This window comes from Seriola lalandi, unplaced genomic scaffold (genome assembly GCF_002814215.2).
Source record: "Seriola lalandi dorsalis isolate HSWRI2012SDOR001 ecotype SW California unplaced genomic scaffold, Sedor1 jcf7180002054981, whole genome shotgun sequence".
NCBI classification, from domain to species: Eukaryota; Metazoa; Chordata; class Actinopteri; order Carangiformes; family Carangidae; genus Seriola; species Seriola lalandi.
Genome location: NW_019525661.1, coordinates 632,767 through 659,732, shown reverse-complemented (window position 1 = coordinate 659,732; position 26,966 = coordinate 632,767). Strand labels below are relative to the sequence as shown.

The window sequence follows — 26,966 nt, the reverse complement described above, 5'->3', positions numbered from 1 at the left end:
AGCAGGTCACAGTGGATGTATAGGTTAGACATATAACTTTCACCAAGGACTGGGATTATAAATCCTGTTATATTTATTAACTTATTGTCTCCTATTTAGACTGAGGTAGTGGTGCACTTCAGCCTATTGTGGCAGAAAAGCAATCTGCACTTCTTTTCTCTATGGAAGCCTCATGAATTATCTTGAGAAAAAAAATTATTTGAATTAATGTGATATTTATCTCGTTAACTCAGAAAAACAGACAGTGAGGAGACAAAGCCTATATATATATATATTAATAATATTTTGTAAATAATATATAATATATGAGTGTGATGTAAACTAGGAGAGCCTCACTCTGATGATCCTGTCGGAGCGGTGGCGTCGCCGGATGCGGTTGAGACCCTCCAGGAAGCGGATGAAGCCGTCCAGCAGTACCCACTCCCCGCTGCCGCCCACCCCAGCACCTGCTCCCTCCCCATAAACATCCCAGTGGCCCCCCCCATCTGCCCCCCGCCGAGCCCCTCCAGCTGGCAGCAGGAGGAAGCGAGTCCTCCAGAACTTCAGAGAGTCAATCAAACTGTGGAGGCAGAGGAGAAGAAGAATGTGATGGTGGACGTAGATGCTTAATTGTATAAATTGTACAGAATACTGTTGGAGGGCTCCTGACTGAGTACATGCTCTGTGTGTGTGTGTGTGTGTGTGTGTGTGTGTGTGTGTGAACGCACCTGAAGTCCTCAGAGCCAGCAGAACAGATGTACTGGTCCAGGTAGTTCCACTTGTACTCCTCCAGTCTCTCATGTCCAAACTCCACCCAGCAGGACACAAACTGAGCATCAGAGTGTGGAGGACACAGACTGTAACTGTACTGGATCTGAGCTGACTCGTATGGGTACCTACACGCACACACAGATACAGACACACACACACAGACACACACCTTGAATATATACAGAGGCCAGTAAAAACATCCTACACTTCTACTTCTAAATACTTCCGGGAGACTCGCTCGCTCGCTCGCTCGCTCGCTCGCACGCACGCACGCACGCACGCACGCACGCACGCACGCACGCACGCACGCACACACACACACCACCTGGGAGGTTCAACATAGCATGAATGCAATGAATGCAGATGTGTGTTTGTGTTGGACGTTGTCAGGTGCACTCACTTTGGCAGGTAGCGAGTGACAGTGATTATTTTGTCCTTGAGACAAACTTTGTGGAAGGTCCGGCCCATACTGAGCCAGTAAACACTCTCCTCCTCCTCTGCCCGACGCAGAGAGACCAGACCTGAAAACACAACAAGAGGACACACACAGTCACCACAGGTGTGTTGATGGTTCTCTGTTTTTCAGTCATCACAAATATTCATGTTATGTGACTGGTTTAGCTGGATCATAAAGTTGGGAAAGATATTTTACAGTGAAGATCCAACACCAGGCCAACTTTACTTCAAACATGTTCAAACACTCTGACAGTGACTATATTACAACAAGACTTCGTCAAAACCTAGTACATGTCTGGACCGCCTATGGCCATATGGATATTTCAGTATGAGGCCTTGTTTTCAGTTCTTTGTTAATAAAAAAAATACTTTGGTGGTATTCAGACATTTTCTAACAATGGATAATCCAATAATGTATGGGATTTGAAAAAACACACAGTTACCTCTGGAGTAAAGAGGGCTGCTGCCGAGCGGTGTGGCCACAGCAGGCTGTGGTTTCCTGTTATTTGGCTGGACGATGATCTGGTAGCCCTGCATCAACCTCTGACAGATAAACTCCTCAAAAACCTGAGACGCGCTCATCACTGGAGCTTCATCCTCTCGTCTGAGGAAGAAAACATAGATGACTAATGTTGGTCTAGAGAAGTCACATCTGCAGCAGTTGATGATATGCAGTTTTCACTGGAAGTAATTATATGTGATTCTTCTCATTGTCCTTATAGAGGAGGTACGTAAAAAAATGTTTTGTAATGCTTATGTTATTTTTCCTGCTTCGAGAAAATATAGTATAATAATATTGTGAAGAGCACTAATTTAACTGATGCTCAGTTCTAGTGTCGTCTTAGGAGAATAATAACTGTAAAAAAAACTTTTTCTTGTAACCAAAATAATGATGCCAAAATCACTCAGTTTAGTTAAATCGTACATTAGAATACTTATTTCACCCTTATCAAACTAACTCATTTTTGGCCTCACACCTGAACTGCTGAGCTGCAGTATCTGAGTGGAGACTCTGTGTGCAGCTGCTGAGCTAGTGTCTACTGATAACCTGCATGTGAGGCGTTTAGGGGATGTCTGTAAATTGTAGCTACAGAAAATATCCTGGGTTACACTCCCATTCAAAAATGTGCATGCACATCGATCACACACTGCCACCAGCACAAGGAAATTCTCCACCTGGGGTTAAACACTGGACAGTGCTTATTTCAGCCCTGAGCAGCGTCTGGACTCTTCTCTTTAGGCTGTATGTAGCCTCCGAGGCAAAAGTCAGGGCCAAAGACAGCACTCGCTCCACCACTTGCTGCTAGTCGTTAAGCTTACTGCTGTGAGTACACAGTAATAACAAATGTGACTCAGATCATCATATTGATAATCCTTTTGGTAAGAAAATCAACCTGAATCTATAAAATCGAGGCGACAGAAACTTTGCCTTTTAAAGGTGAGCAGGGCCTTCAGTGGAATTGACTCCCTTCTGTGTGTGGATTTATAAACAGCTGAATGTTTAGCACACAGTGACTGGCTATAGACAGTTTTATTGTGAAGACAGGATGTTGTCTACCTCTCCAGGTCACTGTGTGGCAGCAGGTCGTAGCAGCCTTCGGTGTAGTCGTTCTGCAGCGTCTGGCGATCGGGGAAGTAGTCGGTGGTGAGGGGCAGGCAGGCCGGTGTGGTCAGAGACTTCCAGTCCACCCCCACCGTGCAGCAGAAGCTGGGCACTGTCGGGGGTGCAGACAGCAGCAGGGCTTCAGGAGCACCCCCACACACACACATAGACAGACACACAGACAGACACACAGACACACACACAACAACACACACACACACACACACACACACACACACACAAAATCCCCACAAAAAAAGACAAATGCATGTACCCAGAGTGGAGCGGTACATGTGTGTGGGGGGGCAGCACAGAGGAGTGAAAAGAAGAGTAGAGAGAATGAAGTGATGAAGATGGAAAAGAGTGACGATGAAGATACAAACAGAACATAAAAAAGAGAAAGTAGAAGAGAGGGGAAGAAAAAACAAGTCAAGTGTTATTTTTACTGGCCTGATGATTCCTGGGGGGCTGTGGTTGTGCAGCAGTGATCAAACATGCAGATTGTGGCCCAGTCTGTGATCAGCGTCACTCAGAAGCAAGTGGAAAATGTGTCCTGAGCTCAACAGAGGTGTGAATAATGAAGTGACTGAGTGAATTTAAGCAGAGATATTACATCATGCAAAACATTCAGATGGAGAGAAAACTCTCAGCTCAAAACACTGTGTGGAAGAGAGAGAGCCGTTTGACAGAAGCACCTTTAACAGTCAAATCAAGAGAAATACACTACACACACCGCCATGCAGGGATGAGGCTGGTTGAAGGCAAACAGGTCATGTTGTAGGAAAATTATGGGAGGCCTAATTAATCAGAGGATTTAACCTGGTGACATTTAATCAAATTAATTAAGTTACAGATCAAAAGGAAGAAGCCCAGAGGAAGAGACAGATAAGAAACAGAGAAAGAGAGATAGAGGGAGGAGAGGAGGGTAACCCCAGACCACATGACCTGTAAGAGTCTTTTATACTTGCGACCCCTGGAGACAGACGCCCAATGGAGAAACCTGCTTGCTGAAGCTGAATAAACCCTCACAGGTTAAAGACACCTCTGAAGGTTTATTGCATCATGAGTTTGGTAATTATTGAATATCTGCCTGATCATGAGGTAAATGGCTTCATGACAGTGTTTGTGATCAGTTGACATGTCTTTCCTTTTGTGAAGGACAGATGGACTCACTTGGATTGGCACCGATGAGGGAAAAGTCTTCAAATGAGGAGCCATGGTTAGTCAGAGTTCCTGTAAGAGTGATAAGAAGTAAAGAAAGAGCAGCAATTATTTTTGGCTATGCACTGTTGAAAGGATTTTTATAAAGTTCCAGTTTCTCAAAACCGAAAGCAATGACTCAAAATATCCTGTTTACTTCATGTAGAATCATATATAATCAATACAAACAGCAAATCTTCACATTTCAGACACTGGTACCAGCAGATTTTTGGGATTATCAAACAGTTATTTGATAATCAATTATCAAAATAGTTGATCAATAGTTGCAGCAGTAAAGTTTTACTTAGTTTACAGAGAACAGAAAGGAATCAACCATATATCCAAGTTGATCACTGACAGAACATGAGGAAGTCTGTGCTCCTGTTTTCTGGGGTGAGTGAATTTCTAGTATTATCTTATTCATATGTTACCACTAATTAGCAGGTATCAGTGTCTGGCTTGTTAGCTTAGCACATTTACTAGCTAATTAGCTGGCAAATGAATTAGCCTTCAAGCATGACAGCCAGCTATGCTAATGATGCTAACTGAAGCATATGCTTGTCACAGTTATTAAACCGGCATGAACTGAAGTCTCAGCACCACACATGCTCCGCCTCTTTGCCCATTCTTGGATTAGCTGGGAATAAACTACAGTGTTTATGTTCATGGTGATGAAGGAACATGTCACCCATGTCTACTGATATCTTTTCCTAACAACAATGCTCTATGGCACAGAGGAATGTGATATATCAGGCTGGGAATCCACAAACAGGTAAGTAGATTAATTAAATCAAGAAAAATATATATAATATTGCCGGTCTCAATGATATTGATATTTATGTCTTCATTACTTAATTGGAAAAGTGACCATGAAGTTAATCAGTCACAAGTCTGGTGTGCTTCTTATTTCACTGCAAACAAAGCAGAGCTATAGAATAATCATATGAGGCAGGGTTAAAATACTAAGTGTGTTTGAGAAACTCTGTTTATCACCACTGTTGTTGCTCCCTGGACTTCCTGTGAACTCATCCATTCCTCCACCAATGTAGAGGCCATTGTCTCCCACTTGCCTGGAGGTTGTTCGCCTTAAATGAAGATACACATAAACACTCATCTGTCTGTGCTCCAAGCTATTTACAAAGGAATTTCTTCTTTCTGATGGTAGGTGAGTCTAACCTTCCAGTGGCCTCGTGATAGGCCAGCTCCAGCAGTTCAGCGGAAGTGTGGGCGGGGTCTCTCTGCTGGCTGCCCTGAAGTTCAGCCATGTTCTGTCTGGTCTGGTGATGGATCTGGATCGCCTCTCCAGAAGGACCTAAAGAACAACAGTGGCACATACTGTTACATACAGTCAGCTGCTTGGATCAAGGCCAACAGTACAGCTACAGACTCTGGCTCTTACTTCTTTACAAGGTAGCTAGAAGAGGTTCTCTTCTGATTGGCTGACTGTTTTCTGAATGATCCAATAAAATTATAGCAGATTTCAGGTAAAAACTAGGAGAAACCAAATCCTGAAAGGTTGGATGGTGGGTCCAGGTGGGCGGGGCCTGGGGCATGGCTGAGGGCAGTGACTGTTTTGTTGTGACATCACAAAGTTCCAGAAGTCCTGACGGCTGGTTTTAAGGCTCAGTTTCTGAATACCGGCTGTGAGCATTTCTCTGTGGACTGAGGCTTTGATACTTTCACAGTATTAATATAGAACCTAGACCTGCTTTATAATCAAACAACACATAGACATCTAACTTTAGACTGTATGGACCTTTAAAACAAGCCAGTAGTTGATCATGATTTTTTATATGAAGGATTTTTCTGAGCAGAAAACAGAGACAACTTTATATATGACGACTTCCATGCTACACCCAAAGTTTCACAACCTCCCTCCATACGATATATCTGGATCCAGTGTCTCAGCCTAAATCAGAGCCAGAATGAGTGCCCTCTTCCTGTAGCCTTTATATTTAAATAAAGTGAAGATCTGTGATTTTACTTCACAACAAAATCACAGTAAGGCTAAGGGCAGGTGATTCCATGGTTGCAACCTGCGAAAAATGCAGGGTCTGATCGGGGGCACCTGAACTAGTTCAGATAAATTCTTAATGGCAGGGGGCGAAGTGTTAGTGTCACCTCACCAATGGGGAAGGTGTGCATCCAGCGCCGGCGGTTGGAGGTGAGCTTCATGGGCATCCTGGAGGGTGTGAAGGGGTTTATTAGCGCTCTCTGTGGGGTGTAACCTCCTGGACGGATGTGCAGCGTCGACTCAGCACTTCCTACTGTGAACCTGCCCGGGGCACTGGAGTCCCGCTGAGAGTCCATCATCTTCTCCAACAACTCTGGACAACAGGATAACAGAACAGCAATAAAGATGGAGCATATCAGCTTCCCCGGACTAATCCAGCTGGACTGGTTCTATGATCAGGGCTAAAGGTCCAGACTAAACCTCTGCATAGTTACCTCTGGTGCTTGTGTATCCCAGAGAGCTGCTGACTTCATACTGGGCAGGAGGCATGCGGGGTATCAGTAGCATGTTTGATACCTGACCCAGACTATCATCAGAGGCCAGGCTCCGCTGTTCCTCAGGACCCCCAGAGCGTACAGGAGGGGAGGCCCCTATGCCTGCGCTGACGTCCACCGAGCCCCAGCTCTTCCTCCCACTCATCTCTTTGTCCCGACCCATTCTGAAAGACACAGGGTTCAACAGGAACTGGAACTGTCTCCATTGTGTTTAGTCTAGAGTTTCGTGCCATGCAAAGGGTCAGATACCTGAAGTTGGTGCTCCTCTGAATTCGAGAAGGACCAGGAAGTCTGAACACCTGAGCGTCATAGGCGTCATAGTCCACCTGGATAGGCAAGCTGTTGTCAGAGTCCTTTGCAGCACACAGAGCTGAGAGAGAAAGGTCGGCGTGAAGATGAAGTCACTTTTCTGAGTAAGTGGTTCTCAACCTTTTAGAGTCATGCCCCCGCCCCAGAATAATCAAGTTGGTACAGGTGACCTCTGCTGCCTACAGCCAATACAATCTCTTCTAAGCCAAATGTGACCCCCCCTTGGGGGCCACGACCCCCAGGTTGAGAAACACTAATCATGCTTCAAGAAATGAAAAAGATGTCAGAAAGATAACTTACTGTGCGTGTCCTTGCTGCTCTTGAACTTTTCAGCATGAATCTAGAAATAATTGTAATTTTAATGAGACGTTAAAACAGAAAATAAATATTTTTGCTAAATTAAATTTTGAAGTAAAACAACAGAGCTGTGAAACGTGACGGTACCTTACGACCAGCCAATTTGATTCGAGGGGTGAAGGAACTACAAGAGTTCAGACTTTTTGAGGTGTAGAAACTACAGGCAAAAAAGATGGAAGCATGATATAGATCAGCTGATTACACATAATACTTGTCTTGGTCTTTATTCTCATGGTGAATCATGCTGTCTTACCTGTGGTTGATCCAGTGGGGCAGGTTGTAGTCGTCTCCCACACGAGAGTCTCCAGACGTCGTCCTGTTGTGCAGCTACAGAGAAGATGACACACATCATTAGAAACACACAGCTACAGTGTGTGGCCTGACGCAAACACAGACACGTTACCTTGAACAGTGGTACTGCATGCAACGGCTGCTCCCCCATACACACCAGGTCTACCCCGATACCTTAAGAGGGAAAAGTATGTGTCACCAACATTATTTATCTTCATACAATGATCCCTAAATTCTGCTAACAGGTAGATCTGTTCAGTTTGTGTGTTTGAAGTGTGTTTGTGTCATCACACTCACCATTGTCAATCATTCTCTGTTTGGTGAGAATCATGAGCAGACGGTCCACCTCAAACACTCCCACCCCGGGTGTGATGACCACTGACATCTGTCCGGTGCGGTCGAAGTTACGGTTGATGTAGTGTTTGTCAAACACTGTGGGAGACACACGGTGACTGTCATCAGTGATTGAGCTGAACCTGATGATGTTAAAGGACGAGCTCACGACTTGCTCATATGAAAAACATATTTTACTTGCTGAAATTATTCCTTCTCTTCATATTGGACATAAAAGGCTTCACAATGGTCAGTGATAGGGACAAGATCCACAGAGGACACAGTCATTGTTCTGTGTAAAAATTGATCCAGGTGACATTGCACAATAAATTTAATTGGTAACAGACACTTGTCTATTCTAAATAGTAGATTTTAATCTTGTTGGTTAACAAGCGTCTGCTTTTGGTCAGGAAACAATTCAAAATAAGTCTGTCTAATATGTCTCTATGGAGTACACATCAGGTCATGCTGTTCACATTCACAGCCATGATCCATAACAGCCACCATAAAGTTTTGGCTGGCACAGCTCCTCTGTGTTTATGACAGTCCAAGAAGTCTCAGTACGTGAGCACTGTGAAACAAAATTAGTTGTTTAATTAATTTGACTTCCTGTATTTATGTTAAAAAAATTTGAACTTAAAAGTTAATAACCAATACATTTTTTAAATGGATAAAAAGAACAAACCTCCTCCAGTTGAATTTTTTACTCCAGTTTTTTCCAATGATTCGAATAAATCAACTGACTTGAATAATGAAATAAAACAAAATTTCAGTCTAATTATCAAGCTAATTAACATCTACAGCCTGGTAAGAAACATGGTGTAAGAAATAACCAACAAGCCACATGTTGGTAGCTGTGGAAATAAACCAGCAGTCTCACAGATGCTGACTACGACAAGTTCTATATAAATGTGTTATGTTACTTTTTTTTTTAAAGAAATGTGTTCTCAGTGTATGCTCATATAGTTGCACAATGCAAACAACAAATCCTACAATGATGTTAACTAATCCTGACTGAACCAGGTACCTGAATACACCTGCTCTTAGTTAGAGAACTTCCTCTCTTTCTAAGAACCATTCAGCTCTGGGATGAGTGTACGCACCGTTGAAGGAAAGGTTAATGGCCTCAAGGTAGTTTCCTTGAGCAGCAGTTGAATTATAACCCACAGGAAATCCATCTGGTGAGAGAGCAAATAAACATAAATAAACAAAGGAAGATCTCAGTTAGAAAATGCTCCTGATCCAAAGATCCATCAGTCGATCAAAAGCTGGACTCGTTCACTACCTGCTTCCTTCAGTCGCACCAGGACAGGATACTGGATGAACAGTTTCTTGATGGTGACCAGCAATGTAGTCCACTCATCCCGCCTCTCATTCTGAGCCACGACCCTGATCACAAAACATGTTACGATTCATCATCCGCCACTGCTGTCCGGTCTGTTATTGTTCAGCATATAAAAGCACATCAGTAAACTCACCTGTAGAAGTCTTCATAAAAACGCCCCTCGTGATCCTGTCTGATGGAGCCTCTTAGGATCTCGGGAAATTCATCTGAGGAGAACGAAAACTAAGATACAGAAACGTTTCCACACTGGTGCTGTGTTCATCTGTGTCATGACTCGATGTGATGATAAAGACAGAGGACTCACCTATAGTTTTAGCACTGTAGAACGTCCGTGAGAAAAGTACAACTGTCACCTCATGACTGCAGTTCTTCTCCTAGATTAACATTTGACAGTGATTTTGATTAGTAATTAATAATTAGTAATTAATGAATCATTAATGGATTTAAGACTCACAAAAGTAAATAAAAGAAAAATCACAAACCTTCCACTTTGCAAAAAGGTCAGACAGGAAACCATTTACAGCCTTCTCAAAGTACAGATCACCTGAGACAAAACATACAGGTAAGAATGTTCATGTCAATATGAGAACCTGTATGTCACTGGAAAACAATCACATTCAGCTCATTAAGTGTGAACGACCAATCAGAGAGCTCCAACTAACCATAGATGTCAAAGTCCCACATCTCACAGCTCATCTGGATAAAGATGTAGACCATCGCAGACGTGGATCTGAACACCACCTGTGTCATAAGATCATGTGACATATCACACAAGTTAATGACTAAACACAAATAAATGCTATAGTGAAGCACACACAGCTAAAAGATGAATCACCTACTTTAAAGATATCTAAAATTTAAAATATTTGGGTTTAAGTATGAACTTCTGGGGTCACATGATGGTCTAGTTATGGTGTACACTAAACTGCAATTCCTTGTTAAATGAAAATATCAAATCCAAACATTTTGAACACTTGGTCCAAGTATTAACAATCATCATGTGTGACCAGCAACGTCAACATCTGCCTTCTGAACACTTACCCTTGTGTCTTCACTGATGTAACCACAGGTCACTTTCTCTCCCTTCACCCACAGTTCACTGGCCTGAGCTCTAGAGAATCAGAAACATCATGAGAACAAGTTGAGGGAAGGTTGAGTTAAAACACCAAAAACTCTTATCAACAGACCATTTACCATTTTCATTTTTCATTTTCAATTTACAGATTTTGTTATGTTGCAGTCACACACAGTCTACAGTCAGTTCCCTGTGATGATAAAGTGGAAACAGAATTTTTTTTGCAAATATATTAAAAAGAAAAACCTGAAATATTACATAAGTATTCAGACACTTTGCTGTGACAGTTGAAGTTTAGCTCAGGTTCCTCCATTTCTCTGGATCATCTCTGAGATGTTTCTACACCCTGACTGGAGTCCACCAGTTCAGCTGATTGGACATGATGTGTAAAGACACACACCTGTCTATCTAAGGTCTCACAGCTGACGACGCAGATCAGAGCAGAAACCATAAGGAGGAAGGAGCTGCAGAGCGCAGAGATAGGATTGTGTCGAGGATCAAAAACATTTCTGCTGCACTGAAGGTTCCTGAGAAGAACAGTGGTCTCTATCAATCTAATCATCATGTGTGGTTTCCTCCATACTCTGAGAACTGAGGCCAGAAACTTAAATCTTGCTTTCATCAGACCAGAGAATCTTGTTTCTCTCAGTCTCAGTCCTTTAGCTGCTTTTTTACAAATTGTCACTGAGGAGAGGCTTCGTCTGGACACTCAGCCCAGATCCGTAAAGTGGCAGTGATGGTTGTCCTTCTGGAAGTTTTTCCATCTCCACACAGGATCTCTGGAGCTCAGCCAGAGTTACCATTGGGTTCTTGGTCTCCTCTCTTACCAAGACCCTTCTCCTCTAGAGGAGTCCGGGTTGTTCCAAATTTATTGAGTGAAGATTGATGAGGGAAAAATTATGTTTTTTTTTATTTTAGCATTAGGCTGCAACATAACGAAATGTGAAAAAAGTGAAGGGGCCTGAACACTTCCCGAATACACTCTATGTAAATCTCAACTTTCTCTTTTAACCTTTACCTGCTCCCTTTGTCCTTTTTCTTAACCTTTACACACTTTGTATGCTGGTCACTCTAAATGCATTTATGCAAATGGAGTGTAGAGAATGAAATGTATGCTTATACCTGATTCCAGCAAACTCCACTTTCTGCGTCACATAAGCACAGGTGCTCACCTGGAATAAATATTGTGACAGTTATATCCTCATGTGCTGTTACACAGTATTACACAGATATACAAACATTCACATGCCCTACCAGACTCTTCTTCAGTCTCCACATGTCTCCTCTGCCAATGTACTGGTCCTTGAAGGTCAGCTCCACCAGGTCCAATGTCACATCCTACAAACACAGAACTGTGAGAGATTCTCTTTCACTGAGAGGTGGAGGAGCTGCAGAGGACTCACAATAAATATACCTTAGGGTCGACAATGTTAACAATGACATCCTGGTATGCACGAAGTTTGAAGGCTTGTGCGACAGTCTGATCCACACTGATTGTCTCTGAATAAGAAAAACATATGCATCATGGGTAGTGAACAGGCAACATAACTGTCACAAACATTTTTTGATTAATAGAATATCAAAACAGTTGCAGTTAATGTATATTTGTCCAATTACAGTAGATTGTAAGAGTTAGACAAAATGACAGAAACATCCTATAATTGAACACAAACGATTGTAGCCTAAAAATGACCTCAGAGTTGAATCTCTATATGCCAAGAAACACTGAACATAAGCATCACAAAGCCAGGATGTGTTGAATGGCTGTTGTCTTGGGCTGCATTAAACTGTGAGGTATTCCTGTTATGCTGTTGATCGTCCATCTCCAGCAGGGCTGCAACTAACAATAATTTTCATTACTGATTAATCTGCCACTTATTTTGTTGATGCATTGATAAATTGTTTGGTCAATAAAATGACAGAAAATAGTGAAAAACACCCATCAGTTTCCTAAAGCCCAAGGTGACCCAAAGATATTCAGTTTAGTATCGAAAGAGACAAAGAAAAGTAGCAAAACTTAACATTTAAAAACCAAGAAATAAATAAATAAAAGCTTACATAGAGATAATTAAAGTCTAACTTGATCTAGTCTAATCTAATTCCTGATATACAGCTGCTACACTGTATTGGATCAGTTACCTTTCTGTAGGTCTTCTTTCAGACTCTTCACCTGCAGCAGCAGAGGACTGGGAATTTCAAAATAAACAACACCAGATTATAGGCTGAGTAGTGCAAAGATATGTAAACTGAAACACATCTGTTCAAGTGTGAAAACTACCCAACACAGCGATTCTTCTGCTATGCAAACTCACCTGTATTCATCTGTAGGGTGTGCGATCTCGATTATATCCCCGAGACTGACTTGAGGGAAAACTTTTGGGTTGACAACTAACTCATCATCTGCTCAGAGGAAAAGTTGATTTGAGAAACAATATCTTAAAACATTTTTTTTTTTGAAAAGAGATGGATTTATTCTACTAGAAAACAAATTCTCACTTACCACTTCCACCAAAACCTTTCTTGTGCAGCACAAGCTTGTATGACTTGTTGGTCTTCATGATAAACCCCCTTAGGAACAAAACGTTAAAAGTCTAAATTGTCCCACGATGACGACATGATAGAATAAACTGACCCCAGCTGGCTGTCAGGCTTTTAGAAAGGAATACTGCAAGGAATGCACGGCCTCTCAATAAATTCAATATATAGATATTATGTTAATTTAATTTTTAAGTATTCAACACATTCTTGAGGTAGAGTAGAGGTAGAACATAGTACAAAACATGTAGAAGTACCTGAGCAGTCTCTCCTCAGCTCATGAGATGTTGCTAGCCTAGCATGCAGCTACTTTGAGACTTGACTTACAGTTCGTTAAGTAAGTTAACGAACACTAGCAGCAGCCAGCCAAACAAATGCATACTTGCATTTAAAATACACCCATATAGATTAAATAAATCATAACAACCGTTTTTAGTATGGAGGTGTAAAGCAGTTCAGTAGCTAACTAGCTAACACTATGGCTACTTCCTCCAAAACATGGAAACATGTGACTTGTTTGTGTAGCCTTGATCAAAGAGTGTCTTAGCGAAGCAAGAGGGTTCACTCCACTTATTTCCGTCTTCGCTTTTGGAGGATTAAGACGCATGTTTTTTTCTGTATAACCCTATAGACTTACAAATCCCCCCAAATTATATACATATTATACAGTTTCTTTAAATTAAATATACATGTACATCCTATGTAAATCGTGTTCCGACACTGTCAGGCATTTATATTCTTATGACATTAAGCATAAGCCATAGAGCGCTGGACGGGCTGCAGTTTGAATCTGACGCGAGCTCGAGAGAGTGTGAGCTGGAAGTATAGCACTGAGGCTATCCTGTCACTCAAATGCTTTACCTTGGTCACAGCTTGCCTGTTTACCATAATAACACGTGTGGGCTCCTGATTTTATATATGCCACTCTATATGTGGATAGGTATAATACACACGTAAAATGTCATGAGCAGTTCGAAGCATCCTAATTTTAGCGTACTTAAGCTGCCTACTGTTGGGCCGACGTGACCAAACCCGAGCATTATTTCCAAATTTTTGTCTGAACCTGCTCCGATTCATCGGGTCTTGTCGGCTGTATCCACATATCACTATGAAATGATCCAATATTTCATTCATGTTTGTTTAGACATCTGGATTGTACTTTTTATAAGACTGAACAAGAAAGCATAACTTATTTGTTCTACAGTTGCTCATATTGTTTTACATTATGCACTTTGAAAGTTACATATTGTGCAAAACAACACGTGATAAACATTGAAGAGAAAAATATTTTTCTCTTATTTTGAATGTAAGGTTAACAATTTATGCAATACTGTTAACCTCCTGATTTTTTACGAGGGAAATTTCATATTCATAAAGCGTAATTCTTAAATTAAGTCCCTCATTTAAGTTGTTTCTAATTGATCTTGAACCTTACTTTAAATATCTCAAATTTGTTTCTAACAAACAGGAAGTCCATGTCAGCAGTTAATTTCTATTCTGAAATCCTTGTCTGAAGAAACCTGTCACTTAAATGACAGGCCTATATTTGTCTTTATTTATATCTGTATTTGTTTATTTGTTTTAATTATTTTTCTTCTGTTGTTTATTTTATTTAAAAACTGATATGTCTGATTGTTTGTACATTTTCAAATTTAAATAAAGTATATAAAGATATTAGACATCTGGACCACTGCATCAAATAAAGCCAAACCTTGGTACATGTTGCATGTTTTTAGTAGATAAGAAAGCCCTCATCAGTAAGGGATACATTAGGTAGGCTATTATGATTTTGTGAGTTTTGCATAGCCAGACATCAACAGCTCAGTAAGTTGATAAACTATTTTATTAAATAATAGTAGGCTTTAACAAAAATACTGGTCTCATAAATGCACAACTGCTTTCTCAGCTATTGCTCCATTACATCAAGATATTACATCATAATGTGACTATTATATGCATTGAGTTAATAGCAGACTCATTTACACTTTTATTACTTGAAAGTAAACATACACATTTGGTTTACCTGCTCCCAAATTCCCACCTCTAAACTTTCATTAAGCTTTTATCAGTGTAGAGCCCATAATCAAATATTCCACAACAATACTGTAGTAACAAACACTATTACAGTAGTTAAAAAAGGAAGTTTCACAAGGACTATCTGGTCCTGGCACCACTATCCACCTCTGAAATGATGGACACCATGGAATTTTTATTTTACAGAAACTGACCAATAATACAACATGAGAAGACCACAAACTAAGCTGGTTGTAATGAGATGTGCTGATCAGACTCAAATATTAGTTATTATCATAGCATGATTTTATACTGGGTTTCTCTAGGTTTAAAAATTTGGTTCCCCTAAATACTTTTTTGGACATTTGTGCTATGAAAATTGTCAAATTCATAAGATTTAGTATCAGCAAAAATAATCCATTATTGATGGCTTCAGTCCAATAATGATTGACTTTCAAGAGCACATACTGGTTGAACCCTCTGCAAATGTCAGAATAGCTGTCTAATGAATTAAGGAACGTAATGGAACGTGTCCTAAGGCATATTTCAGTCCAGTGGAACATGATCCATCAGAACACAGCCTGTCTGGCTCTGTTCTCCTCTACAGCTCCCAGTTCCTCTTTTTATCAGCAGCAGTTTCTCTTCATTTCTTGGGATGTGGCCTCCTCCAGTTTGGCATGATCCGATTCTGTCAAAACAAACATTGTTCTGTATTTGTAGAAGACGTTCATTATCATTATCATCTCTGCTTGTTAGGAGTTCAGCCATTACTTACTGATACTATCTCCTCGTCCGATGCTTGCAGGGGCCCCGCCCTCCAGGTCCTTCAGGATGCACCTCTCAAAGGCCAGAGCTGCCACCCTGAAGAAAAACCCCTCAATATTTTCCCCTAAAAATAAGAAAGATGATTTGTTACAGTGGCTTTCTGCTTTTCTTGGATGCATTGTATTTATGTTTTCTTAAGTACAGCGTCAACTGATTAGTGTGTGCTCTTGGTTTTTACCTGTTTTAGATGAAACAGCCCAAAACTCTGCATTCATTTCTGTTGCTATTTTAATGGCATCTCTTTCTGTCCTCTCTCTTTCCTCTGTGGGCTTTAGAACAAGGCAATTGGGTGCTAGAAGAAAAATGTGTCTGTGAAAATTTGTAAAATATACATATCATTAAAAACATACTCACCAGCAGGTCGTTCTTAGTGCCAACCAAGAAGATGAAACAGGAGTCATTCTCATTTTCACTCATGGCCTCCTGCAACCACTGGCTATGAAAACAAAACAATAAATCCTCAAATTATCATAAAGTGAAAAAATTCATTTGGAGTTGCGTTTCTGGCCACTTTATTTAATATAAGTCCAATATTCAATCTACTATTAGTTTCTGTTCTAAACCAGCTTCTGAGAAAAATATCTGTCTCTTTAGCTGCTACATAATCCACTATGTTCAAGAGCCAGTCTTTGTCTGTCTGCTGTTTACATTCTGGATAGATGCTGTACAAAGGGTCAGTCACAGCTTTTTGGATGAAAACAGCTCCAGGTGCTAGAACCACAGCCCACTGAGGTGTACTGATTTCAGCTGGTAAAAAAAAATATTACTAGGCACTAGTTGGTTAATAGTATTGGTTATACCTGCTTCAAAATGTTAGGTATATAACTATACTTACCGTGTGTGATCCAGGGACTTAATGTCTGCCATGTCAAAGACTGTGATGATGACTGGAAAACATGAACAATATATGTAGTTTAACTAAGCTCAAATGTGAAATGCTTTCACCTAACATCAACATACAATCTTTTCTTTTTAAAAATGACTTATGACAGCAGCTTCCTACCCTGAGCTCCTCTGTAGTATGCAGATGCAATGCACTTGAATTTTTCCTGCCCAGCAGTATCCCAGCTATAAAAAAAAGTGCAATTACAGATCAACATGGATGTCAAAAACACAAAGCACTCTTAAGGTCACATCCTGTACAAGCAGGATTATTTATTTAAATTCAAACTACTCACATCTGAAGGGAGAAAGGGACTCCAGATATTTCAAACCTCTCGATCTCAAAGTCTACTCCAATGGTGGCCTTGTAGTCTCTTTCAAATACATTCTTACAAAACCTTCAAAGGCAAAAACAAGTCAAGGTGTTTTCTTTTTGCTCATGGTGTTCAGAACTGCAACAGTCCCTAGATCAGTCAGTACCAACAGATCTTAAAGACAAAGACTTTTTACATGCGGTTTTATTATGATTGTTTGTAGTGTTGTGTTCTCTACATCAGATATATACTGTAGGTTCTGTCTTAATGGATGAAGTACCTATTAATGAGGCAGGTCTTCCCCACATTGAGGTCACCAACAACCACCACTTTTGACATTTTCTGTCGGTCCCACCTTTAAAGAACACAATTATTTTTTTCATCATTGAGGGAGACCTGATTTAAATGCGATGTTCAAGCAAAACAAAGAATGTCGCTTCAACCCAGAACAGGACACTCACGGCTGATGCCTGGCTGCTCTGTCATTACAGGCTTCTCTTGCCTGATTGTCCCAGTCCTTCTTTAGCTGCAGAGAGGCCTCAGGTGTGTAACACTGAAAACAACAGGATCATATACAACTGACATTAACAGTTGTTACTGTGAATACATGTTATAACAATACAAGGTCCACAGCCATGCTAGCATCTCTGTGATGCTGTACTTACTGTAGGCACAGCAGTGCTTTGAGCTAAATGCCAATGTCAGGATACCAACATGCTCACGATGACAATGCAGATGTTAGGCAGGTATGTTTACCATCTAAGTCTGATGGTTATTATGCTAATATTTACTAATTTACATCAAACTGAAAGTACAGTTGAAACTGAGGGAATTTCACTAGCTTTGCAGATTATTTAGTTGTAAACTAAAGTGCTGGCGAAACTAAAAGCTTGATCTGATGATGGCACTAGATAAAAAAGTGAAAGGATCACCAAAGGCATAACAGTTCATCTTAAGGGGGACATGAATGTTCATACCAAATTTCATGGCACTGAATTCCAATTATGTCAACTTCAAGGTGGTGCTAACCCTAACCCAGAGTCAGGAAGATTTATCTTCTGGGGACCATGAAAGTCTGTTTAAATTTAATGGCAATCCATTCAATAGTTGTTAAGTCATTTCAGTCTAGATCTAAGATGTGGACTAAATCATAGACATATAAGCCCTGTTCAGACATGGTATTAACATGTGTCTTCAGTGATCCAACCACTAGTGTCCAGCTCTAAGTTTGTCAGTTCACATCTGGATAAATGTGTCTCCAGTGACCACCTGTGATCAGATCTCACTTACCCGCTTTTTTATGCAAATAAACAGGTATGTGTTGTTGTTTTTAGCCAATAAGACACCTGAGATGGTTGTTAATAACAGGTCTGGACATGGCCACAGACACTGCCATTCTAAAATATATCAGTTATATATGCAATTTATCCTGAAATGTACTGCTGCTGCATTAATGTACAGGTAGTCAACAAGTGTCTTGGTGGATATTGTTTGATGCTATGCATAGAGAATTCTTTCCCAAGTCATCTGTTTTATTTTCATATATGCAAATGTTACTGTAACTGGATTGGAATAAATTGGGTTAATTCAGATCTATATTATAAAAAACCGACTTAAGATGTCTGGGTTAGAGAGCTATTAAACTGGTCACTTTGGCACTGCAACATCGAACAAACAACTTTCACTTTGGTTTTCAAACCCAGAATCGCATTAGTGTGGGTGTATTTTTATGTCACCCAAAAAATAGAGGCAGGCATTGCTTCACTTTGGCCTAGCATTAACACATTTTACTTGCAATATTCAGCATCTATTATTTCAAACTTAATGACATTTTACATGCCAGTTAAAATGGAAGATGATCAGTTAATCCAGCTAAACCTGATTGTAAGACTGATTTAAAGGAGATATTAGTTACAATAGTTTTTGCTATTGCTAGTCAACTTTAGCATCAACAAGTGTTTACCTACCAGTTGCTAGTTCAGCATCAATCTTAATTTCTTCACTCAACACCAGCTGTTTCCAGCGGTGGAAAGCACAACAATCTTAACTTTTGTTTTGCTTCTGTCTCTATCGCTGACTATTCGTCTAATGAAGTTAGCATGCTAGCCAGCTAGTTCGTCTCATCACTTTCCGATACAGAGTCAGTGTAGCAACCAGAAGTAGCTACTCAGAGGATGTATTACAACCTCTTGTATTGTAAACACAACAATGGCTGAAGACTGGTCAGTAAACAGCTGTTAACGTTGGCTATGTAGCAATGGCAAAACTTGCAAATAGCTCCTTTAACTCTGCAGCAGAAGAACAGCAAAACAAGAAGCCATTTTTAAAGTCTTACATATTTAACTACATTCATGACCATTTCAGAGACTGAATCTAAATAACATGACTTAAGATATTTTTGGAATATTCCAAAATTTCTGGCATGTTTTCTCTAATATTGGTTAGACAGTTACTCTGAGAACCTGTTAACTGACCCCATTAGAGGCCAAAGATAGAAAACATGTTAGAATCCTGTCTAAATAAAGTCCCTTGGTGTAGCACTTGAAGAACATTGAGTGGGCAGCAGGGCATACTGACAGAGGCTTTGATTGTGTACCTGACTGCAGCAGCACATAACTACCCTGAGTGCTGTGATCTGATTTAACATTCTGAGAGAGTTTGGTAGAAGTCACACTTTTCTAATACATTTAACTTCCTCTGGACTGCAGCCCCTGCTATTTTAACTACAGTGATCTAACAGTAACCATTGTCACCACAGTATAATGACAGAAAAAAAGGCTGTACCTTTGGGAATTCACAGATGGCCCTGTCTCTGCTGATGGGTGGTGGGAACGGCATCATCCCATTCCTGTTATCCATGATGACCTGAGAGGGAATGTGTAACAGCAGCTAGCGTTTGTATAATTTAGTCTAATTCAACGCCTTCCTGCAATGTATGTGGGCATTTTTATAACAGTCACATGTTCTCTGAACAAAATACCTTATTTTACAGCATCAGAATCCACAATCTTATTCTCATTTAACTTCATTATCTTCTCAGATAGACACAGCTGGTTGATAGTTCACTAGTGGCACAACATCTAATCAGAAACCTTTCACTGTGTGAGTGTTGAATTGTGGTTGGGACATTAAAAACACAGATACACAGGCTCTTTTAAAAAGACGCTAATGCTGCTGCAGCATGGTGAAGTTTTCAAGTACAAGGCCGAAATCTAGGTCTCTTTGCCTTCAAAATAAGAGTTGACAAAAGTTGAATCAAATTATGAAATTATATTTTCACACTTCTATCACATTCTATATTACTCCTAATGTGCTTTGTACAGATTGTATTTTTTATTTTCTCCCCCTGGCACAAAATCTCCATAAGCCTATCTTATATATTAATCGACGTGAGGCTCGTAAACAACTATTTTAAGGTGAAGATCCTGAACGGAAGTCTCGCCAGGTTTTCTTTACAGTGACGCTGTAAGCGATACGGCGACACAGAACCAACTCCACCACCTATTAATTCACACATGTGAGCTTTTATTCTCTTCACAAAGACACTACGTTACACTGCAGTAAAATCACCAACACTGTGACCGACCTGTACTCACCACAGACGAAGTATCCCCCGGGTTTCTCCGGCTAAGACCCTTGCTGCAGTTATGAGCCCGGACGTTGTCTGATGAGCAGCTCGTTACTATGGCAACCATACTATATCGCCCGTGTCACGTGATAATTGGACTTCTATTGGACGTTGTTAAACACACGCCAGGCAGGCAGGCAGGCAGAAAACATGTAACTTTCAAGAAATCCAAAAAAAATGTAAATAAACTTACACTTAATTCATCAAATGTTACATCAGCATAATTAATACTGCTTCTACTTTTATCTTATATTCTCAGCATAAAGATATAACACTCAGTGTGTCCTCTTCTGTATTTTTACTATATTTCAGTATAGTAACCTACAGTGGTGGAAGCAGAATTTAGATCCTTTACTGGAGTAAATATCAAAAGGATTCACAACGTGTCCTTCGAGTGTTATCTATTATAGGATCATTATTACTGATGAATTCGTGTGTAAGGAGTATTTTATGGTTGCAATGGACAATGTGAAGGTGACTGAACTACTGTTTACACTGTGGGGCAGTTTAGTTTGCAATACTCCCAGCTACTCTTGTAGAGCCTCATGAGGCTGTTTCTGTCTATAATTTAGTCATGCACACGATTCTGTCTGAAAACCAATGAGACACTCAATAGAAATGAGTGTCAGCAGAATTATTTTAAATGACTCATGATTTAAAATATAAATATTGTACCTGAAACAAATGGATATGCATTGAAAACAGATGGCATGGTAGTGAAATTAAAAGGACCAAGTTGAGGGGAAGAATAAGTGAGTAAAAGTAGCCTACTTACATAGCTGCATTGCACCTGTGTTGATGTGTTTAAAATACCAAATTTAACCAGCTTTACTCTCTTCAACTCCCTCCCAGTTTTACTTTAAATTCATTTTCAATTATTTTGTATTCATTTATTTTGAAGTTGTTCATCTGTTCCAAGTTTACTATAGTCAGCCACGATGGAGAATAAAGGTGGACTAATTGCACCACCTGGTGGTGTTATAGTGTAAATGTCAGTTTAGACTATAACACTAACAATAATGTCAGTCTGAGGTTTATGTTATACAACAAAATGAAAGTTCCAGTTAAATTTATCCAGTTCAGAAATCTTCCATAAAAATCCAAGTTCCTTTTTCTTTTTAAATGAACTACCTGTCTTTCAACTTGAAGTTATACATTTTTTCCACATTAAAAAACTAACTAACGCGACTATGATCTATTTATATGTGGTTTTCTAATTTCAAATAATTTCTGAACATCTTAAAATGACGTTACAACGTATAATATATTTTTTACCTTATAAAATATTAAATTTGATCTTTTTTGTAATCAGTGGTATCATTACAAAATGTGTAGTATATGAATGATTTCCATGATCCCACACTGCTTTTTTCACCTTTACACTCGCAACGCACTAGCTAAGCAATCTGCTTAGATAGTTAACGTACCTGACCAGTGACAAAGTCGACGGGCATATGTGATACAGAAGACAGAATTATTTATATTTGACCTTCAGTTTTATGATACACAAAAAGAGAAAAAAACAACGGTGGAACACAAATAGGTGATTTAATTAAAAAGTACCTGAACGCATCTGGGTCATGTGTCTGTGAAGGAAATTCTGGGAGGGGGCGAGCGGCGCGGTTAGCAGTACAAGAAAATCGATAGAAGTACTTGAAGAAATAGAAGAATAACCTTCGTTTAAAGTGACTCCAGACGGTGTAAATTAGTATTAACTCAGAAGAAGATGTACTGAGAAAAGTTTCCGCCAGTTTGAGTGTCTGGACATTTGCGAATTTGGGATTAAAGCGAACAAAGGTAATGTGCTGTAATAACATTAGCTAGCTAATGATCACCGAGCCTTGCAGACCTCAGCTAAGATTAATGCGCCATGCTAGCTAGCCGACCGATGGTTACCATAATGTTATGAAGTTTGATTGATAAACTAATTAAGCGGAGTCATGTAGTAACCCAACTTTTGCCAATTTAACCAACTAAACTAGCAAATCTATACCTCCGAATTAGAATTCTCTCAAATTTTAAGTAAAATATTAGAAATAAGTTATTGTGTGTTTTACTAACTAATTTAAGGGCTGCATTCACTCTTCTCAGCAAGCATTTTTGGTTGAAAAGATTATTAAAAAACGTCTATGCTTACCGTTGAAAAGACGTTCAAAATTGGTTCAAAAGTGAAAGTTTTTTTTTTACTGGTTATTTGTAGACGTCTATTCAATGTTCACAATAAAACTATATTTAACCAGGAAATTTTGTATTGAAAAGTTTCTGCTTATAGTGTGCAGACATTGTTATGGTGGATCATAATTGGTATACTTCGTCAAAATTTCCCATTTGAAAGCCAGTATTGCAAAATACGGTTAAACATGGTCTAAATGTAAACGTTCATTAAACGTCTACATATAGCCAGTAAAAAAAAACTATCACTTTTCAACCGATTTTGAACCACTTTTGAACATAGTCGTTTTTAAAACGTCTATTCAACGTAAAAATGCTAACTGTAAAATAGTTCACCATGCTGACGTCTAAACCACGTCTTTTCAACGTCATGTTCCGATTATGTATGACATTTTTTAATGCAGAAATACATTTTAATTGTCATGCACTGTTAAAATATAAAAAATGGGGTATTGTAATGTGTATATTAAATGTTGTGTCCCTCTTTACCCAAGGAAAAAGGCAGATAAAGCTTTCAAAATACACTTTTATTTCAAACTTTCAACTTTCAAAAAATGAAAAAAAATTGTTTGTGTGTAATGTCGTATAGTGTGTTGTTGGAACAAACAAAAAATATACAAGGAAATAAATAGTTCAGAAACCACCACCACCACTTCTCCCTGGCGCCTGTTTCAGGTGGTCTCCTATGGAGCTGTCAATGTCTGCCTCTGTGGCACTTGGATTGAACCTTATGACAGCATCTAAATTATTAAGGGAAGAACATTAAATTTAAAAAATGCAAGGATTTCACTGTGCAACTGCTCAGTAATAAGGGCAAACTTCATTATAAGCAGAAATTACCTTTAATCTGTCTGAAAATGGCCTCAATATTAAATTTAAAAGGCTACATCGACAGTCCAATTATGAAATTACATGCAGTAGCAAGCTATCATTAAAAACACACACCTTAAAGTAGTCTGGCAGAAAGTTTTGTCAAGGCCGCAGCATGCAAACGTCACAAGCTAGCATGCTAACCTTACTGCTAATTTAGCATGCCCGAACGAGCGGCCTCGCCCGCATCGTGAACAGCATAAAATGTAACAAATGGTGTCATAATTTCTTGTTGGAGCATAGAAATACTGTACAGTAGTACATGCACTTACCAAAATGCAGTTCAGTAGTGACGCTCGTTCGCCGTGGGCTCTAACTTGTTACGGCCACGGTTGCTCGAGCCAAGTGCTTGTGCATGCGCGTTACGGCAGTAAACAACATACTGTAATTTCACATAAATTCATTGAAATATCATCATTGACCACAATCGAAGCTTTCTGTTAACAGCACAAAGCCCATATAGGTCCATATTTATGATATTTTATTAAACATTAAATGCGTTGAAATTAAGTTTTGTTAAAGACGTATTTTCACCTCCCTCATTAAGAGAAAAAACGTCAATCTAAACAATACAATCTCTTTTATGAGCTACAACTGACATAATTATCAACCGAAATTAAACAAATATGTGTTTTGTGACACGTTGATTTTGTAACTGCGTTGAAAAGAGGTTGAAAAACGTTTAAACTTTATATCAACCTGTTTTGAACCGGAAATCAACGTTGAAAATACGTTTTGTGTTTGCTGGGTTTGATCTCCTTGCACAGTGTAGCCACAGTGTTCGTGGTTTAACAGCACTGTGCTGGACAGGTGACAGGTGTGTCTGCAGTGTCTCGGAAAAGACGTTACAGCAGGAAAAGGGCTGAAAATTTGCAGATTCACCCAGGTGTATTTACACCAGTGCCGATAGGATACACTTGCATCTACTGCACAGGAGGGCTGAACATTACTAATTTTTGCGATAATATCTCGATATGATCAAACGCGATTTTCTAACCGCAAAGGCTGCGATTAAACTCTGGTCACATGACATGCAAGCGAGAGTAGAAAAGTTGGCTAAAAGAGGGAGTAACAACTTGGCACGCTACACTTTCACCTATTGTATAATGGCCTATGGCTTGACAGAACCTGGCACTGCGGAAACTTTAGTGTCAAATAGGAGCAGTACGTCGGTTGTGTGGAACTATTTTGGCTTTAAAAAAGAAGATGCTGCTCAACGTTAGGTATTACGCAGTACAGGCGTTGCTACTGTTGCTTTGTCACGGGCCAACACTATTAACCTGTATCAGCACAAAAGAACAGTTAATGTGTAATCTATCTAATATTGTGTTAGTCATTATATAGAATGATTTATTGCTTGTGTATGTTGAATAATACAGAAGATAAGGAACTTAAAAAAATAATGGCCTATTAAATTGCAATATTGGTAAAAAAAAAAAAAAAATTGCAATTTATTTATTTTCCCAAATCGAGTTTATTTATACCCCAAGCAATAATAGAAATATGTGTAGAGTATTAAAAAGCTGTACGTTTCTGTGAGAAGAGCAGTAATGCAATGTAATAATGTAAGCAGACTAGATGCAGCTGGGTGACCAATTCATTGGCCTGTGGTTGAATGTAATCTGCATCTGTCATACTAATATAATTTTTTGCTTTTAAGCAGAGGATGAGAGCTTGTGCAGTTAAGAAAAGGCTGAAAAACCTTACAGTTAGTGATCAGATTAAAAGGGTTTGCGTTGGCCGGGAATCGAACCCGGGTCAACTGCTTGGAAGGCAGCTATGCTAACCACTATACCACCAACGCTTATGTTGGGAGGAACAAATACTGGTCATAATAATGATGTAATACAGAACTAAAGGTTGTTCATATGGCCATGGACACTTTGTGTAAGTTGATATGAAAATCATGAGTTCAAAGTTTCCATAGTGTAGTGGTTATCACGTTCGCCTAACACGCGAAAGGTCCCCGGTTCGAAACCGGGTGGAAACACTGACTGATATTTTTTTTTTTTCCAGATGTCTTTATCAAACCACTTTTAATTGGTTGACTTTTATGATCTGTTTCCCCATTCTTGTACCATGCAGCAACTTCCCCAGCTTCAGGCTCACAGTTGGTCTGTGCAGGACTTGGGGAGCCGTGAGCTGATGCCATTTGGACAAGCAGCCTTTCTTGCCTTGATCCTTGTGAGTTCCCTTCTCATTTGGTTTGTTGTGAGGGACAGGGTGGAGCGGGGTGTCTGTGTGCTGGAGGTTGTGGATGAGGGGGAAGGGCAGAACCAGGAATGTAAAGGATGTGTAGAGTGACTGTGAACTGAGTGATGTGTGAAGTGGGGTTGGGGCAGCTCACAGGGGGCTCAGACCGTGGTGGAGATGACGAGACAGGGGGCAGATGACTGATCAAATCTATTGAATAAGAGATTCAGGTCATTCGCCCACCACTTGTCCCCCACAGTCTGGGAGTTGGGTTCCTCGTAGCTCAATATGGTTTTAAGGCTTCCCCAGACCCCGCTGACTCCGTTTCATTCTCCTGAGTTCCCTCTGGATATAATCTTGTTTTACAGAGTTATAGTTCACACATCCTTCTGACGTGCATGGTTACAATGTGAAGGCGTGGCCGTCTCTGTGGCGCAATCGGTTAGCGCGTTCGGCTGTTAACCGAAAGGTTGGTGGTTCGAGCCCACCCAGGGACGAGTGATTTTTTTAATATCTTCTTATTAGTAAAAAAAAAAAAAGAAAAGACCCGAGATCCTTGAATATGACCTGAATATTCATTGATAATACTGTGAAAGGCATGTCAGTGTTTCCTCTAGGATTTTTTTCAGCAGTGGGGGGCATGCTCTCCGGGTTTTGTGTGTTTGTGTGTGTGTTTGTGTGTGTGTGTGTGTGTGTGTGTGTGTGGTGGTGGTGGTGGTGGTGGGGGGCATACACAAATGACCATATGAGCAGTTGACAGCAGATTTTACTTTCAAAACCTATTTATTTGCTGGCCAGTTGAAAATGGCTTTTATCGCTACCATTGAACTTTTACGATATATATCTCAGCCATATACAATGTCAAGAAAAATAAATACCTTTGGTTTGTGAAAAATAAATGTTACTTCAACTCTAACCAGTTGAACATGTAAAAAGTAAAAAATAAATAAAACAATAACATTAAATAAATAAAAATAATAAATAAACATATAAAGATCAGCTAGATGGGGCTGTAGAGTCAGTGGCAAAGTTTGCACCCAGGCTCATCTCTCTCTCCTGCACCTTCACCCAGCTCTCCCGCTGTTCCACTTTGTTTAACAGCTCCTCCCTGTCTAATGTTACTCTCGCGAGTAATAGGATCCCCCAACCACCCCACTCCCTCCCTCCCCTCTCCTCCCCTCCCCCCGCTGTTGCGCTCATCATCACGCAGGCTGTGCTGTGAAGGTGGAGAGATGTGGTGGTGGTGCATTTGCGACAATAAAAAAAAAAAAAAAAAAAAAAATTTTAAGGGTCAAAATCAATGCAGC

At 39.9% G+C, this 26,966-nt stretch overlaps 2 protein-coding genes and 3 non-coding genes across 10 annotated transcripts in view; 2 read left to right on the top strand and 3 right to left on the bottom strand.

Annotated features, from left to right (window-relative positions):
• Nucleotides 1–13,267, bottom strand: part of depdc5 (DEP domain containing 5, GATOR1 subcomplex subunit) — a 31,283-nt gene extending 18,016 nt beyond the window's left edge. For 4 of the 6 annotated variants that reach the window (XM_023398202.2, XM_087171796.1, XM_023398208.2 and 1 more), the window contains exons 1-29: nt 12,728–13,267; nt 12,540–12,627; nt 12,367–12,413; nt 11,642–11,727; nt 11,482–11,565; nt 11,350–11,399; nt 10,194–10,263; nt 9,815–9,893; nt 9,635–9,696; nt 9,457–9,526; nt 9,286–9,358; nt 9,093–9,196; nt 8,911–8,985; nt 7,772–7,906; nt 7,587–7,648; nt 7,437–7,510; nt 7,271–7,340; nt 7,127–7,166; nt 6,767–6,887; nt 6,458–6,681; nt 6,136–6,336; nt 5,186–5,321; nt 5,003–5,094; nt 3,983–4,042; nt 2,765–2,948; nt 1,650–1,810; nt 1,151–1,271; nt 708–875; nt 337–559 (exon numbers count right to left, since the gene is read on the bottom strand). In XM_023398202.2, the coding sequence (XP_023253970.1) occupies nt 337–559; nt 708–875; nt 1,151–1,271; nt 1,650–1,810; nt 2,765–2,948; nt 3,983–4,042; nt 5,003–5,094; nt 5,186–5,321; nt 6,136–6,336; nt 6,458–6,681; nt 6,767–6,887; nt 7,127–7,166; nt 7,271–7,340; nt 7,437–7,510; nt 7,587–7,648; nt 7,772–7,906; nt 8,911–8,985; nt 9,093–9,196; nt 9,286–9,358; nt 9,457–9,526; nt 9,635–9,696; nt 9,815–9,893; nt 10,194–10,263; nt 11,350–11,399; nt 11,482–11,565; nt 11,642–11,727; nt 12,367–12,413; nt 12,540–12,627; nt 12,728–12,785 (3,018 nt within the window). In that variant the 5' untranslated portion in view covers nt 12,786–13,267. The remainder of the gene's footprint in view (nt 1–336; nt 560–707; nt 876–1,150; nt 1,272–1,649; nt 1,811–2,764; nt 2,949–3,982; nt 4,043–5,002; nt 5,095–5,185; nt 5,322–6,135; nt 6,337–6,457; nt 6,682–6,766; nt 6,888–7,126; nt 7,167–7,270; nt 7,341–7,436; nt 7,511–7,586; nt 7,649–7,771; nt 7,907–8,910; nt 8,986–9,092; nt 9,197–9,285; nt 9,359–9,456; nt 9,527–9,634; nt 9,697–9,814; nt 9,894–10,193; nt 10,264–11,349; nt 11,400–11,481; nt 11,566–11,641; nt 11,728–12,366; nt 12,414–12,539; nt 12,628–12,727) is intronic. The other 2 variants (XM_087171795.1, XM_023398205.2) reach the window with 2 other exon arrangements.
• A 1,326-nt stretch (nt 13,268–14,593) lies between these two features.
• Nucleotides 14,594–20,491, bottom strand: rab36 (RAB36, member RAS oncogene family). Its single transcript, XM_023398224.2, has 11 exons — nt 20,393–20,491; nt 19,581–19,661; nt 17,258–17,349; nt 17,077–17,151; nt 16,779–16,880; nt 16,604–16,668; nt 16,436–16,487; nt 15,955–16,036; nt 15,779–15,869; nt 15,551–15,664; nt 14,594–15,463 (listed from the first exon to the last, which is right to left on the bottom strand). Exons 1-11 carry the CDS (start codon nt 20,489–20,491, stop codon nt 15,402–15,404), a joined length of 915 nt encoding a protein of 304 aa, XP_023253992.2. The 3' UTR covers nt 14,594–15,401.
• Nucleotides 20,492–25,198: 4,707 nt separating this feature from the next.
• Nucleotides 25,199–25,270, bottom strand: trnag-ucc (transfer RNA glycine (anticodon UCC)). Its single transcript has one exon. It is a non-coding gene; the product is annotated as a tRNA-Gly (tRNA).
• A 113-nt stretch (nt 25,271–25,383) lies between these two features.
• Nucleotides 25,384–25,456, top strand: trnav-aac (transfer RNA valine (anticodon AAC)). Its single transcript has one exon. It is a non-coding gene; the product is annotated as a tRNA-Val (tRNA).
• Nucleotides 25,457–26,082: 626 nt separating this feature from the next.
• Nucleotides 26,083–26,156, top strand: trnan-guu (transfer RNA asparagine (anticodon GUU)). The gene has a single exon. It is a non-coding gene; the product is annotated as a tRNA-Asn (tRNA).
• Nucleotides 26,157–26,966: the final 810 nt, after the last annotated feature.